Source organism: Triturus cristatus, chromosome 2_1, assembly GCF_964204655.1.
Source record: "Triturus cristatus chromosome 2_1, aTriCri1.1, whole genome shotgun sequence".
NCBI lineage: Eukaryota > Metazoa > Chordata > Amphibia > Caudata > Salamandridae > Triturus > Triturus cristatus.
The window spans coordinates 693,985,338-694,002,444 of record NC_140581.1 but is presented as its reverse complement, the minus strand read 5'-3'; the positions used below and the strand labels follow the sequence as shown (position 1 = coordinate 694,002,444).

General features: G+C 49.5%; 1 protein-coding gene across 8 annotated transcripts in view; it reads left to right on the top strand.

The window, feature by feature from the left end:
• The window catches only part of YTHDC2 (YTH N6-methyladenosine RNA binding protein C2), a 1,174,422-nt gene that overhangs the window by 693,390 nt on the left and 463,925 nt on the right, over positions 1 to 17,107 (top strand). For all 8 annotated transcript variants that reach the window (XM_085632632.1, XM_085632630.1, XM_085632634.1 and 5 more), the window contains exon 22: positions 16,947 to 17,073. In XM_085632632.1, the coding sequence (XP_085488758.1) occupies positions 16,947 to 17,073 (127 nt within the window). The remainder of the gene's footprint in view (positions 1 to 16,946; positions 17,074 to 17,107) is intronic.

Here is a 17,107-nt window from a genome sequence, read left to right as displayed (position 1 = left end):
AATAGGTGAGACTCAGATGCATTGACCTCACAAACCTCAGAATGGAATAGGTGGAAGATATCAATAGGGCAATTATTGAAGAGGATTAGACCTGCATACTTGAAAATGCCCCAAAATATCTCAGAATGCCTGTTCTATATTTATTCATTTTTATCACATTCATAGGGCTTATGTCATCCCAGATGAAATTAACAACACTACCTGTGAGCTCAAGTGAAATCCAACCGATGCAGTGCGAGGAAAGGACCAGATTTGTATCATAGGATCTGCACTTTTCCAAGTTTAGCTGTTACTTGGGAGAGGTGAAAATAATTGTTACTAAATCAACAGATAGACAGCGTTCTTCAGTGCCTGAGTTCAATATGCTGCGACTGTTCGTACGGCCTAATGGAACGCAAGTGATGTATAAGTTCATAGCTTTGGCCTTGTTTCTGGCCAAAAGACAGTAACTATGAGGCGGAAACCTACAGCAAGACCGACTATTCATAGCTAAAAAAGGGAAGTGCTGTGATGGACTGAATATGAGGGAAAGTTACTATTTAGAGATGCAAAGAGGAGATAGGGCAAGATAGACACTTCCAGAGGTAGGTACACAGTTGTACTATGTTTTAAAGAACCTGATGGGGAGCAAGATCTATTTGCCCCATCTCCTTCTCATGATCCCCCTCCACAGGTCACAGTACATTAATGATAGAAACAATCAGATGTCCTTCTGGACCCCCTGCCACCTCTTCATAGGAATGGTAGTTAGAGTATGGGCCTCTAAGGAGAATAGTAAATTCGCTCAATGTCATTGCGACCTGCCAGATGACTCGCAGCACCCTTGGAAAACTGCCCATATACGGTCACCCCATAAACCTCCAAGAACTATTCACTTGATCAGTTATGGGTTTTTACCACTATAAGTTGTGGATGTTTCTAGCTGGTTAATTATTTGTAATGTAGGCAATATATAGATGGGCACCTTGCGGCTGGTAAGATCTGGGTTACCTTGCTGAGCAATATAAAATGTGAACTTGGAATGGGACCTTGATTAACAAAACCTGTTTTGAAGAGGAAAAAATCATTTATCTGAGGATCTTTGATATGTGATTCAGTTATTGGTATTGAGATGTAATGCTTATATTATTGTTGAACACAGATTTAAATAATAAATAGTTTCTAAAAAAGGGAGGTATTGCTGCTTTCACCATTTAAAATGCAGTGAGAGGGGAAAGGAAGATGGCGGATCGTATCCGCCGCTGAAGGACGCGCCCTCACCCTCCCGTGTCCGGGATGCCTGCCGCGCTGTTCCTCGCCTACTATGACGACTGTATCTCCCTAATCAGCCATACGGAAACCAGTTATTCCTCTCATGCGAGGGGGATCTAAAAAATGACAATCTAAAATACAATGTGAGATATTCAGAAAGCCGACAATAAACTTATGGCTACGTGCTCATCTCCCTTCTGGCTCGGCGAACAACTGACTGACTGACGGATGTGCCGGCTAACCTGCATCAGCTGTGAGATTCACGGCGCTCGCGTAGCTGGCTGGCTCTCAGCCCGGAGGACGCTCCAGGCAGCTGTGTGCCTCCCGCTGGCGGATTTGCGTGTTTTGCGTGTTTTGCGGCTGGTAAACTGGGAGGCTGCCGATGCCTGGGTGATTCGCAGCGGGGGCGAGAGTGGAATTGCTGCTTTCACTGAAAGTCGGTTTCCAGGACCCAAAACGCTTTCAAGGGTGTTGCTCGGAGGGATGACCCCCCCCCCCCCCCCCCTCCCCCCCCGGGCTACTCGTCGAGGGCGAACTGGGGCTCAAGCGGAGAGTGTTGGCCATTCTGCTCCAATGGACTGCCTAGAAGGTCAGACTATCTCTGAGACTGATTCTACTGCTGATATTGCAGCTGATAATGTCATAACGTCCTGTAGAGCTCTGCTAGGTAATATCGCTCCAGTCAGTCCAAAAGACCCCAGGTCGGGAAGCCTATTCTAAAGCTCTTACGCTCGGGGAAAGTTACAGCGCTTCTTCGGTCCTGCGGATCCGAATCTGCTGTCCCCCCCACCCAGATGGCCGAAGTTCTTAATGCAGCAGTCAATGAGGGCTAGGGGGGCTCGGAAGAATCTCTGAAGGTTATTCTAAGAAGGGAGCCCTCTCCTGGTGGGGTGAACTTAGTGGACCCAGTCAACTCTCTTCCATTTGACGCTAAAGCTGGGATTTCCTCTTCAGTCCCAGGATGCACCCTCCAATCCGAGGTCATAAATAGCATATGCTGCGAGCATCCTGACGATTCAATACAGGCAGCTAGTCTGTGCATTAATAATAACTGCTTGGTTGACGACACTGGCAATGTAGCTGGAGGCAACAAGGAGCAAGTAAACTCAGTTACGGAATCCGGGAATGATTTGTCGCCCTCCGCGGAACCTGTGCTATTCGGACCTGATGTTGCTAGCATTAGGATCAATAACAACGCTGGGCATACCCCAGGGGGCAATACCCCGGTGAGGGTTAAAACCCAGAAAGATAAGGCTCCCAAATCAAATCGACTAGGTAAAGATGGTAGAGGTCGTGGTGGTACTGGAAACAGGGCTCAAATTACAGATGTACTTGGTCGTCTGAAGGGCGTAACCAGCCTGTCTAAGGTCGGTCCAGGGGTAATTTTGGGGACTTATTGATGCCAGTCCTTCTTGAGCTAATTAACGACATACTGCAGCGAGGGGAGGTGCCTCCCTCTTGGAATAGAACTAACGTTGTGGTTTTCCTCAAAAAGGGCAAACCTGCTGAGGCACAACTTTTTGGTTCTTTTTCGGGTTATAAACTCAATATAAATAAAACACAGTCTATTCTCAACTATGTGCCCACACTTGCAGCACCTCATTTAGGTTTAACTACTTCTGCTGTTTATCTCGGTGTCTGTATTAGTGGTCGCACTGAGGATTTTATGTCCCTAAATTACGAACTATTGCTCAAAAAAATTACAGCTGATATGCGCAGGTGGCATAGACTCCCTTTAACTATCATCGGGAGATGTAATATTGTGAAAATGAATATCCTGCCTAAATTCCTTTATCTGTTCCGCTCCATTCCTCTACGAGTCCCAATGTCTTTTTTTAAACGGCTTGATTCTGCTATTGGAAGCTTTATCTGGGGCTTTCAAAAATCTAGAAGAGCTCTCAAATACATAAAGCTGACATATGAACAAGGGGGCTTCTCTCTCCCCGACTTTGACCTATTTCTGGTCAGCATTTTTTAATCGTATTCAGAACTTACGTTTAGGACCTAATGTGGTCAAAACATGGCTTGCGTACCAGCTTACATATGGCTCAAACACTGGGTTTCTCTTACATTACATGTCAGACCCTAACTATTATAAGAGAGTCCGTTTCAAGATCGTCAGACACGTTCATCATATCTGGCAGGACATCGGCAAAAACTTTGCCATACCAGACTTACACGAATTTATTACTCTGTGGGACAACCCTAGGTTTCCGGGTATATTCTCGGATTCGGTATGTAGGACATGGCAACAGTGCGGATTCACACTGGTAGGGCAATTGTATGATGAATCTGGCTTTAGGTCGTTCTCTTCACTAAAGGAGGAGTATGGGTTACCCCATAACTCCTTTTTTAAGTACTTACAAGTTAGGGATTATTTTCTACAAGGGAAGGGCTTAGCTGCCCTCCATTAAACTACAGAGCTACTACGGGCTATCTTTAAGACTTCGGGCCGGGGTCAGATTGGGAAAATATATCCGAGCTTTTTGTCTGTAAATAGAAGTGACGGATTGCAGATGGGGGCTAAACTTACTCATATGTTCTTAATGAACATTAATGCAGAAGAAATCACTGATTCAATGGCCATAATTAATTCTGCTGTTACTTCAATTAATTTAAAGCTACAACAACATCGTACTGTGTTTATGCTATACTACACCCCGCAGGTTATTTCGAAAGGGACTACCTCGTATGATTCACCAAAGTCATATTGCCCTAAATGCAATGAGTATGCTGCTGATCTTAGACATATGCTTGTCGCATGTCCTCGACTAGCCTCGTACTGGTATGATGTTACATGTGTGTTTAGTAGGCAGGCCGGTAAGGAGATTCAATTAAATGAGAAGGCCATAGTCCTGGGTGTGGTAGCCGACCCAGGCAATTTATCCATCTCCTTAATTTCAATTATTATCAGCGCCGCCCATTTGTCTATTGCCAGGGTCTGGATCGACGCAGTGCCTCTCAAGATTGCTGATTTCTGGGTATTGTTAAGGGGTGTATTCGAAATGGAGCTGGCACTAGCTAAAGCTCGGGGCTCACGCTCAAGGGTAAAATTCGGAAGGGTCTGGTCAAGCCTTCAAGTGGAACTAATTGTCTCATAATTCTTCTTTTTTTTTTTCTTTTTTTTTTTTGGGGGGGATCTGATAATATTATGTTCATGTTTAACTTGTATATATTTCTTCCTTATATTTGGGGGGGCGGAGCTAGCCGGCGGCTATGGCGGACGTGTGAGTGCGGAGCTCCTGCTCAAAACCCCTAACTATCCGCACATAGGATCCTGAAAAGCAGCATTGCACCGTGTACTGGGTGGTGTCATCCCGGGGGCCCGGCGGCGGCGATCGAGCCCTGGTGTATCGATACTGGCGAGCGGGGAGTGAGGAGGCGGACTGGGCCGCGATCCCCGGGCTGTCCTGTGGCTCTCTCTGCCGTGCGTCAGCCGGCGTGCGGCCGCTAAGCAAGAGGTGGACCCGATCATCGCGATCCGACGGTCGGAGCCCGGGGGGCCGACAGTGAGGCGAGATCCAGCGCTCCGGACGCGCGAACGGGGGGACGGCCGTGGTGGTGCCCCCCCCCCCCTTCCCCTGGCTAGCGAGCTGAGTGGGTCGGCTGGTGGGGACAGCTACCCCCATTGCTACGAACTTCAGCCGCCCTTGGGGCGCGGACCCGGAGGCCCCCCCGAGGCATTTGGACGACGGGCTGGGGAGACTCGCCCCCCCACCCGTTGGAAATACAGGGGGGCGGCGCAGGCCCTCGGGGCGCGCATCGGAACCGCGCCAGGGAGCTGGGGAGCGGCGGACACCTGTGGATAGCTTGGAGGTTGGTCCGCTCGCCGCCCTACCCCCCCACATGCGCTAAGGGCGCTGAACTGAGCACGCGGGAGCGGCGGAGGGATTGCTGATCATCCTGGCCCGGGTCTGAGTCCAGAAGCAGCGACGGCCATACAGCGGTGTGGTGGAAAGCCCGGTGGGTGACGGCGGTGGCCCGGAATACTAGCCCTTGCAGCTGGCGCTGAGACTTAGCCGTGAGTGGTAGAGGAGCCCCTGGTGTTGTCGAGTGGAGGGGTGCGGATCTGCTGTGGCCCTCAGCGGTGCGTCCATCGTTGCCGGCGTTGTTCGGCTGCTGCCCTGGGGGCGCCCTCCCTGTCCTGATAGCAACGCCACAGTTGGAGCAGGGGGAAATAACCGACTGGGGCAAGGCGTGCCCCATATGCACTTGGCCCCGAGGAGGCGACCGGACACTGGAAGCTGCGGGCGCGGCTCTTCGCCACCGGAGTGCGAAACTGAGACGCGGGGGGGTCGGTGCCCCGGACATTGAGAGGTGGCGGCGGTGGCCTGCGGGACTGGGCCCTTGCATCGTAGAAGCGGCCACGAGCCGGCGGCTGCCCTCCGGCGCCGCCATGGGCAAAAGTGACAAAACACAGTCCAAACTGTCTTTTGACCCCCGCAAACCGAAGGGGCCAGTCGAGGCTTCGCCGGCGCGGCCCCCGGACGGAGCGACGGCGGAGGGCTCTATGTGTGCCGACATCAAAGCAACGCTGGCGGCAATGGAAAAGGGGCTGCAGGGCAGTCTGGCCGTGATAGACACTAAGCTCGATGCGCTCACATACCGCATGGACCGCATGTCGGAACGAGTAGATAAGAACGCAGAGAGGCTAGATGCGACCGAGCAGAGGATAACTCAGGTGGAGGAGACGCAGACAGCATGGGACTCGGACCGCCGGCAATTCAGCAAACTACTGCAGGTCATACAGGATAAGTCCGAAGACTTGGAGGCCCGCTCGCGGAGATCGAATGTCCGCATTACCGGCGTAGCGGAATCGACGCACACAGGTCGAATGGAACTATTTGTGGAAAAACTGCTGCGGACACTGCTTGGAGAGGAGGTGTTCTCCCCAATGTTTGTGGTTGAGAGAGCCCATCGCTCACTGGGCCCACGACCCAAGCCCGGGGCGCCGGCCAGACCTATAATAGCAAAACTGCTGAATTATAGAGACAGAGACACGGCACTCCGTGTGGCGAGGGAAAAGGGGAAGCTGCAATATGAAGGGATGGATATCTCCATCTATCCCGACTTTACGGCGAAGGTACAGGAGGAACGCAGGCAATTTGCACCCTACAAAAAGCAGCTCCGCGACTTGGGCCTGGACTATGCAATGTTATACCCGGCGCGGCTCCGAAACAACAGGCAGGAAGGAATGGTCGAGGGAACAGCGGCGTGGAATACAGGATGACGCGACTGCCCGGGCGGAGTGCTCCGACCTGGGGGACCAGGACTAGCTCACTTGCGGTGACCGCTTGATGCGCTTAGTCTCCTAGCAAGGGGACGCTGCCCTGTTGCGGTGGCTGCCGCTTCCCTGGCGGCTCTGCGGCAGCTGGAACTTTGTTGGAGTGTAGGAGACGACGAACGCCCTGGAGGACTCTGAGGCTGCTGCTGGGTGAGAACGTTCCGTTGTGTTGGGGGTGCCCCGGGTGACGCTGCCCCAGAATTGGCAGGGGGGCGAGAGACTGGTCCTCTACCGTGGTTCTGATCGGGGGCGGGATAGCCCCTGTGGCCTTAAGCAGTGCGAGACTTTAGTGTGCGCGGCGCCTGAGCGCACCACATGGGCTGAGTGGTGAGATAAGTGTACTAGGGCCTGGTAGACTGTCCGGGGGTGGTAGGGGGGTGTTGTGCAGATTCAGATGGTCTGGGGAGCTCGCCGCTGACGGGCGGGCGGGGATACCCCCCCTCCCCCCCCCCCCCCGCACCTACTGGAGGGGAGGCGATATTTGCTAGAGCTGCATTTAAACTAGGGGTCTGGAGACGGGGGCACGGCCACAAGTTGGACTCTTGAGAGTTTAGAGTAGCTGCTCGACGGAGGCCCCTGCCCCAGCGCTGATAGCTCTTCTGGCCCCCTCGGGGGCTGGAGCGGGGATGGTATTGTATGGTTGTTGTGGGGTAGGGTGGGGGGAGGGACGAGGGATCTGTCTGGCCAGGTTGGGGACGGTCGGCTGTGGGTGGGGGGCTGGGAAGTTAGGGGGACGTTTTGTTTTGGGCAATTGTGATGAGCACTGTCTTTTGCGTGGCATGTTATTTGATTTATTGGAGTGTGGCTGTCTCAGACTGTTTGAACTTGCGGGGTGGGCGGGGATTTTCTGCTGCCCTATGTGCAGAGGTGATTTTTGTATGCTTAACTGGGATGACTGGAACGGTTGAACGGATAGGTGACACAGGTGGGGAAGCTCTTAGAGCGCTGACGTGGAATGTCCGAGGGCTGAATGACTATCGTAAACTCAGAAAAGTTTTAAACTATCTCCATCGACATCACATTGACCTGGCACTGCTCCAGGAGACGCATCTCCCACTTGCAAGTAAGCTGTTAGCGGCGAGAGGCCTGGTGGGCACCAGCGTGGCAGCAGGCTTTACATCGCACTCCAGGGGGGTAATCACCTGGGTAAACCCAAGATCGAAACTGCGATTGACGTCGCTGCTCTCCGACCCGGACAGGCGCTACCTAATAGCGAGGTGCGTGGGTAAGGGCCACGACTTGATTGTGGTCAATGTCTACGGCCCTAACTATGACTCCCCCGACTTCTTCGATGCACTGGCGGCACAATGCAGGCTGCATGTGTCCGCTGGCATGGTATGGGGAGGTGACTTTAACTTCACGTTTAATCCGGAGTTAGACCGCTCCTCGGGGCCAGCCCGCCGTCCGGCGACCGCCGCCCTACACATGCAGGCGGAGTTGATCAGGCTCGACATGCTCGACGTCTGGCGACATCGTCACCCGGGTAAAGGGGGCTACACGCATTACTCGGCATTTCACGATGTGCACACCAGAATAGATTACTGGTTGGTGTCTCGGTCGTTGCTCGCGTGCGTGGCGGACTGCGAGGTGTTGCCGCGCACTTTGTCGGACCACTCCCCTTTGCTGCTAGCCCTGACCACTCCGCACCGGCGGGTGCCACCGTTCACGTGGCGGCTCCCGCCGTATTCGCTGCTGGACGACGTGTTCCGTGGGGAACTGGCGGACGAAATAGACACGTTCTTTGAGGTCAACACAGGCACAGTCCGGAGTTTCCAAATAGTGTGGGACTCGTTCAAGGCTTATATTCGTGGGGTAGCGATGACCAAGCATTCGGGAGTGCTTAAATCCATCCGGCGGCGGCTCGGGGCTCTGGAGACGCAGATAGCTCAGCTGGAGCTGCATCAGGGGACTTCGGTGGACCCGGAGGTGACCACGAGGCTGCAGCACTTGGTCACTGAGTTCAACAGTGAAGCGGACCGGGAGGTTCAACATATGGGGAAGTATGCCACAGCCCGCACGTACGGGGAGGGTGAGCGCCCGGGATCCTTACTAGCGGGAATACTGCGTAACACAAGGCGACCCCTGGTCATTGACGAGCTCGTTACGGCTACGGGCGATGTGATTACTGAGGAGGAGGGGATCATAGAAGAATTTAGGGCCTATTACGCTGGGCTGTATAAATCGCAGTCCTCGCGCATGGAGGATGAGATAGACGACTACCTCAGTTACCTCAAAATGCCGTTTTTGTCCAACTCGCGGCGGGAATTCTTGGCGCTGCCCATACAAAAAGACGAGATCGTGGAGGCCTTAGGAAGTATGCAGGCGGGCACTGCCCCGGGAGCAGATGGGCTGACGGTGGCCTTTTATAAGGCCTTCCAGGACCAGCTTCTCCCGCACCTTATGGCCCTTTTCGACGACATCTGCCTCGAAGGCAGTATGCCTGACACGATGCGAGAGGCTCTGCTTGTTACAATTCTAAAACCCGGGAAGCCTCCCGACCAGTGCGGATCCTATAGACCACTCTCACTGATTAATGTCGATGCCAAAATATATGCGAAGGTGCTGGCCACGCGTTTGGCGCTTCTGGTGCCGGAGCTCGTGGCACCGGAGCAGGCGGGCTTTGTCCCGTCCAGGAATCTTACATACAATATCCGCACGGTCCTGGGGGTAATGCAACATGTGCGCCCAGAGAGTAAAGCCATGGCGCTCTTTCTTGATATGGAGAAAGCGTTTGACTCAGTGGAGTGGCCGTTTATGGTGCGGGTGTTGAGGAAGTTTGGGCTGGGAGAGCCTTTCCTGCAGATGATCGGGGCATTGTATTTCAGACCCACTGCCCGGCTTCGCCTCGGAGATCGTGTGACGGAGTCGTTTGCAATCACTAGAGGGACCAGGCAGGGCTGTCCCCTCTCCCCACTTCTTTACGCGCTGGTGGCGGAACCCTTGGCGTGCGCAATAAGAGAATACCATAGATTCGAGGGAATTAACTTTCCTTCTTATAAGATAGGTATCTCTACCTATGCGGACGACACGCTATTGTACATCAGAGACCCGGAGGAGAATCTCGCCTCTATCTTGCGGGAGGTGGTGCGGTTTGGGGCGCTGTCGGGCCTCAAAGTCAACTGGCACAAGTCACTGGCATTCCCGCTGACCCCGGTTACATTGCCGTTTCCTATGGAGTACCCATTGCAGTGGACGACGGACTCGATCTGCTACCTGGGCATCCGGCTGCACAGGGACCCGGAGATCTTGCTTAGGGAAAACTACGGGGTGGCTTATTCCAAACTTGTGGATGAGGTGGAAGAGTGGAACAGGCTGCCCCTCTCGCTGATGGGCAGGGTAGCTATTATGAAAATGATCATCCTACCGCGATTTCTGTTCCTCTTTACCAACATTCCAATAGTGCTACCCAGGTCTTTCTTTGCGCAGCTGACTCAGACCCTGGTCCGACTGGCCTGGGGCGGTGGGCAGCCGAGAGTCCAGTGGAAAGTGCTGACGTTGCCATACGAGATGGGGGGCCTTGGAGCTCCGGACCTGGAGAGTTATTACAGGGTAGCGCAGGCGTCCCATCTGCATGCGTGGATCCATGCTGAACCAGATGTCCCACATGTGCTACTGGAGCGCTTATTCGCGGACCCGGTACCACTCCCGGCGACTATCTTCCTGCCCGTGGATCGGAGGGCAGGACTGTTGGACTCGCTCGGAGCTACCAACCACGCGTGGCACATGCTAATGAAACGGCAGGAATGTGACCTCTTATACTCCCCGTTGATGCGGGTGGAGTGGGCAGTTTGGCTCTCTCCTCTGCGAGAAGCAGGGGTGACGCGAGCGCTGGGTGCTTTGGGTATAGTTAGGATGGCTGACTTGTTCCAAGACGGCGTGGCTAAGACACTGGAGAGTATTGTATCGGCACAGCCGGGGTGCACGTTACTCCAGCGCTTTCAATTCCACAGGGTTCGGGGCGCACTGCTGTCTCTTCTGGGGCCGACGGCTGCGGAGCCGCCCGAGATCCCGGAGCTTACATATGTCATTAAAACCGCGGCGCCGTCCAAGCTGGTCTCGACGCTCAAAAAGATTGGGGACCAACACAGGGAGCCCCAGTGTTCTGCTGCGCGGCGAGCCTGGCAAACGGACCTCGAAATGGACATTTCGGATGAGATGTGGAGATACTGCTGCTCCAGCACTAAAAAGGTCTCTCTGAACGGTCGACACCGCTTAATACACTTTAAGTTCTTGCAGCGGGTCTACTACACCCCTGAAAGGCTACATCGATATGGGCTGCGCCCCACGGCGGAGTGCGAGCGATGTCATGCTCAAGTTGCTGACTTCCTACACATGGCCTGGCTTTGCCCAGGAGTGGCCCGGTTCTGGACGGCGGTATTCCGCGAGTTGAGCCAGATTTTGGAAAAAGAGATCCCCCCTGATCCGGCTCTAGCGCTGTTGGGCTACTCCAAGCCGCTTCCGCGGGCACTGAGGCGACTGACGGACGTGGCGTTGCTTATTGCGAGACGAGTCGTGGCGGCCTGTTGGATGAGAGGGCCACTTCCCACTAAGAAAAGATGGGCTAGGGATATGCTGTACTGTAGCACGCAGGCGGAAACGTATAGCGAATTGTTGCCCCCCAGGAGTCGCCCTAAGAACTTCTGGGCGCTGTATAGCACTTACTTGACAACTGGAGACTCTGAGGAGGCTGGCCGAGGGGAGGTGCAGCATGGAGACCTGGAGGTCTGTGGCGGGGTAGTGGAGGGTGGGCCACCGGATTAGAGTCCGATAGAGGTGAGATGGGTTATGAAGATAGTGCGGCGTTTGAGAGAGTGACTGGTTGGCGGGAGGTGGGTTGGGGGGCCCCCTGTATGAGGCGTGCGCTACTTTGCGGTCTGATTGCGAAGCGGAAGCTGGAACGGCCATGCCGGCCAGGCCTGGACGCATGGTGTGTGATGTCCGGCAGTAGTACGGCGCCCGGGTTAGAGACAGCGTGCATGCGTGGACATGAAACGGGTGAAGACAGTGACACGATTGTGAACGGGGTGGGGGGTGGGATGTTGAGATATGGTACACGAACATTCAGGAGCTTGGGCGGACCGCCCGTAGGTTGGACGGAAGGGCCGGTTACACCACTGTGCAGGCTGGGGGGGCATCCGTGTTCCATGTGTCGGTAATGCTGCAGCACGGGCTGCATTATGCAGAACTGCAACGCCGCCGGCCCTCCGGGGTGTCGGCTAAATGGCTGTGTGAACACTACAGGACTGTCACAGACGGGATTTCTGCAGTAACCCTGTGTATACGGAGTGTACGGCAGTCTGCTAAGCCTATTTACTATATCTCAATAAAGGTTTTTGAAAAACAAAAAAAAAAAAAAACAATTCTTCCTTATATTTTCAGGATATGATATGTTTATCCTGTTGTGTACTTTCTGGTTTTTTTCCCTCTTCTTTTTTCTCTTCTATATCTTCATATGCTATTTTTTCTCTGTGCTATATATGTTTCTCTTGGTTTTTGTTGCCATTTGTGATTTAAAATAATAAAAATAAAAAAAATACATTTAAAATGCAGACTATCAACCACTGCCTTTAACAAAATAATTATTGAATCATTGTAGAACCTGTGAAACTTAAGGATCTCATTCTTATTCAGACGACACATTTTTCTTGAGCATTGGACCAGTCTGTTTAAAAAAAAAAAACATTTTTCCTCCAGCATTTGATTATGGCAGATTTGTTTAGTGGCAAATGCCCTGGACTGGTCTCTGAGGTTGTTTCCCATTTAAGACACCCATAGAGCCCTCGTTTTCAAGTGTACCATAAAACGTGGTATAGAATTATATACCCAATTTGAAGTATAATTAAAGATCAATGTACTACTCATTTTTTTTTTAGAGTTGTATATATTGTTCAGTGATAGTGAAGAATCTGTTACATACAAAGAAAAAGTGCACCTGTGCCCTCATAACTGCGAGGTCACTTGGGAAACATAAAATAGAAGTTTCTCTTTTTTTGATCACCACAATTTTGATATTGTTTTTATAACGGAAACATGGGCTGATCCCACCTCTAGCCCAGACCTGTTTTTAGCAGTACCCCCTGGCTATTCTGTCCACAGACCAGATAGGACTCATAAGAGAGGTGGTGAATTAGCTGGTATCTATCGAGAACACACGTCGGCCATTTTTCAATTGATATCTGTGGTATGCGAAGCACTATCTTCTAATATTGAACTATCGAAAACTCAGTAATTTAATGGCCTGTTAATCTTTTGCCCACTCGGTCCTGGAAATACTTTTATCCTAGAGTTTGCGACCCTCCTGGAACTCTATTTATATTCCTCAGATTTTGCAGTTCCAGGGGATTTTAATTTCTACTTGGAGGTGCACATGGACAAAGACCGAGAGGCTTTAACTGACATAATGTCATGTCTTGGCCTCACCTAAGTGGTGGATGGTCCTGCTCATTGTGCAGGCCATACATTAGATGGCATTTTTACGGATAATTCCTTGTTGACCAAATCAGACATGCTGCCGTTGAACTGGTCTGATCATAATGCAGTATTATTTGACATAAAGGTTGTTCATGATGGATGCTCAGCCAGATGACCGCACCTCTCATATTCATAGTGCCTAGCAAAAATTGAAGCTGTTCAATTTAATCAGCTCCTAACTGAATCGCAGCCCATTTGGATTTAAGATTTAGATCAATCAACCTCCAATTATTCGAACTAGCTAAAGTCCACTTCTCCTACGTTGGCACTCTCTAGACAAGTTAATCACTGAAAAAGAAAATCTTAACGGCATGGTTTTAGGATAATCTGAGAAGTCAGAAACAAGTGTGCAGGAAACAGGAGCAGAATTGGAGGAAAAGCTATAATAAGGTAGAGAAAGACAAATACAAACAGTGTATCGGAGACAACAATATCCTGTTAGAGAAAGAAAATTCCTGATACTTTACCCAGGAAATTGAATAAGCCAAAAATTAATTGAAATAACTCTTTCAGACAGTTATAATAACACACAGAAAGCAGTCAATCTTTTTGCAACTTATTGGCTACCTTTTTTCAAGACAGATTTATAACAGGTTCTCCTCTAATTCTAAACCTGCTTCAGAGGAAAGTAGGCCTGCTTCCCCTAATACAGAGAACAATGCGCTTATAGAATTTACTCCTCTTGAGAAGGAACAGGTAATAGAGCTGATGTTTTCTGCCAACCTCACCCATACTGCGTGAGCAGTTCATTTGTGGTTTCCTGAAGTAGTTTGTACAGTTGTGAAGTTATGTTCCTGCCGTCTTCCCAGGACAAAAGGGTCCATAGGCTCTTGTTGAATTCTGGAGTGATCTCACCATTGTCCCATTTTAGTCTTGCAGTTCAAGTTGGCATATTGTTTGTCAGAAATTGACCTCTTGGAACTCGATAGTTTCTGCACTGTTTCATAAAAGTACAGAGCTCCACAGAGGAGTACATTTCTCCCAACAGCTTTTAAATAGTAAGCAAACTGTAGTTGACTGCGCGGGGTAGACTGTGCGGACCTGTTTTGTCTCGTTGCATGCTCGCTGCTCCCTTGTGAGCTCCACCTTGAGAGACACCATCATCCTTGTTGATATTCAAGAGTTACTATGGTTTGTATTCGTTTGTACTTGACCCATGCATGCGGTAGATGGCAGGCAGGTTTTTCCGGTTGTAGAGTCAGTTGACTCTGCAGCTCCTGCTGACCAGCGGCCATCTGTCGCAGGTGAAGTTTGTCGTGAATACATTTCTCCACCGAAGCCTCCTTGCATATTTACCACAGTAACTGTCCTAAGAGATTAACATCAGTAACTGTAAGGGTGCCTGAAATCTTGCTAAGACATTTCAGGGGGGATACACTTTATTTACTCCTCTCAGTTTAAAGATTGCCTCTTAAAGTATCTGCCAATCTCAATCAGTTTGGATAGAAGACGACAGCAGGGGGTTTTCAAAAGTTAGTGAACAAAGGGGTCCATTTGGTCACATATTGCAGTTGTGCGGCGAAGTATAAAGTCCAAAATCCTGAGCACCGAGCACATCTGGAATCTTGTCCATAGCTACCCTGTGTCTCTCATCATTCCATTTCAGACCCCTCAACCGTGAATCCAACTATTAAAAAGAAATTAGGTTAAATCAAAGAAGTATAGAAATTGGGGGATTGTTATCATAGTTGCTAATAATTTTCAGCCTATTACAGACAATAGTATTTTTACCCTTATGCACCAAATGACTGATTGCTCCCAGGGATTTATATATATTACCTGCAGTGAACTCTGTTTCTGGTTGATAAATGTGGATCTCTAAATATTTGAACGTGTTGTGATCCCTTATTAGTAGGGAAGGCTCAGATCGTACTAGGATATCTGGTGTAATCTAATGCTGTGGAAACAAATCTTTTTCCATTTTACCCCGAGACTTGACAGATGCCAGAATTTGTTTAACAGATCCATTATCTCAGGTATCTCTGTTATCAGATTACGAAGTATGTCTCCATTCTTCCTTCACCTTCTCTCCAATCTGAGCAAGTGAAGGTGGGGAGAGAGCAAGGATTGAGCATATACTGTTTTATAATAATCTTTAAATATTCCATTAATCTCCACCAGAGAATGAATTATCTTACCGTTTTGTTCTCTCAGGGTTGTCAGCTCATGTCTGGCCTGTTCCCATGCTACAAGGCGGCTGGCATCACTCCTGATTCGTCTCTCTGAGTGTATTTTATTTCTATATGCTTTGTCGTCAAAACAGTGAATACTTTCGAGTATTTCAGAAATGACCTTTCAGGTCTCGCTAAACATAGTTTCCCCTATTCAGTTATGGACATTATCGATTTGGAGTTGTCTAACCTCACCTTCAGCTTTTGTACCCTCTTTCAGAACTGTAACTCTAAACCCCTTGATCATCTTTTTGCATTTTCTCTTATCACTACTTTAAAGACTTCCAACTTTGTCCCTTGTCTCCCACATGAGCCCTCATTTTCAGCAAAGTAGTGGTCAATGACCTCACCTATTGTCCTGCAAAAGCCTGGTCTTATAGAACCCCTCATTGCAGTTGCCATGATGGAATAAGAGTAACGGGTCTTCTTCACTGTACTAATATGAGGAGGGGATTGAGGTAAGAAACCTAAAGTCTGAAATAGTCTTGCACGTATATTCCGATGAGAGTGCATAGTTCACTGCTCTAATCAAGATTTTTTTCAAAATGTGTGTGTAGTTTAGCTTCATGAAAGGAAAGGGAGTATTACAAGGTTTCAGGATGTTGTTCCTTCCACTTTCCCTTCGGCTTATAATTTCACAGTTTCACTTTAACTAAGTGGGTTTCTTCCAGAATCAAAATCTGTATTCCCTTCCTCTTTAAATAAAACAAGAATTTGTAGTATTTGCTTGCAGATGTTATGCTAGAAACATTCCAAGTTAGGAACCAATACGATTTACATATAGCTGTTTCTCTGTTTTCAGTGTGTGCTTATTACAGGTTTCTCATTATCCACTTCTTGATTACAGATCAACTGGTCCTTCAGTTTCCAATCCACTTTCGAACCAGCCCTTCCTAGACAAATTCAACAATGCCCTATTATAAGGATAGATGTAGCTTATCAGAAGTGGGCTACTTGTTGTACTTTCTTTCAAGCCAGATTTTGCTAACCACCTTTCTGTGATATGACTGTAAAAGCAATTAAGTATTGTTCACCCACCTAGGACCTAGTTTAGAAATTACCTACCCTGGTTTCAACTTCCTTGGTAGGCGACCCAGTGAATTGTTATTAAATTGACCGTATAGTATTATGCACTTACAAATTATATATCCACCTCTAACACTAGTGGAAGGCAGCTCCTTATCAGGCACCAAATAGCAGTCAGTAGTATCCTATTTTTACCACAGTCGCTTAAATTTCATGTTGTTACAGTAATGAACAAAATAAGTAGGAAGTAATGTGTCGGACTTGTGCTTAATGCTGCATTCTCAGGCCCCAAAATGTTTGTTCTCCTCTAAAATAAGCCAATGTGCATTTGTGGCCTAATATGTGTCACTTAGCATTTACTCGAACTTAGATATTAAAGTATGTGTTCAGAAGTCATAAAGGTGATCTCTTGTCCGATATGTTTAGCAGTATTTGCGTCGTATGTGTCTTTTTCATTCCACGAAATGCCACTACTGGAAGCACTCGCTTTTGGCAGTACTCCACTTCTCTCAATGCCCCCACCGCTGCAACTATCTGCATCATCCGCTCAGATGATGGGTCTTCTAGATTTCTGATTCTTAGTCATGATCCTCTTTTGTGGTCAAGGACCATGAATTACAGCCATATGTTCCAGCCACCTCCAGACCGCATATGTGATGTAGTAGATTTGGTTGCAAATGTAGAAATATTTTCGATTGTATTTACAACTTTTTCGAGATCTCACTTGTCCTTGTTTCCTACAGGCGTGGCAAAAAGCAAGAAGTGATGGATGGGAGAGAGCATTTTGTGAGAAGAACTTCCTCTCCCAGGCCACAATGGAAATCATAATTGGAATGCGAACTCAGTTGCTGGGTCAACTAAGAGCATCAGGTAAACCCTAAAGGAAGGGTCTAGATATTCAGGC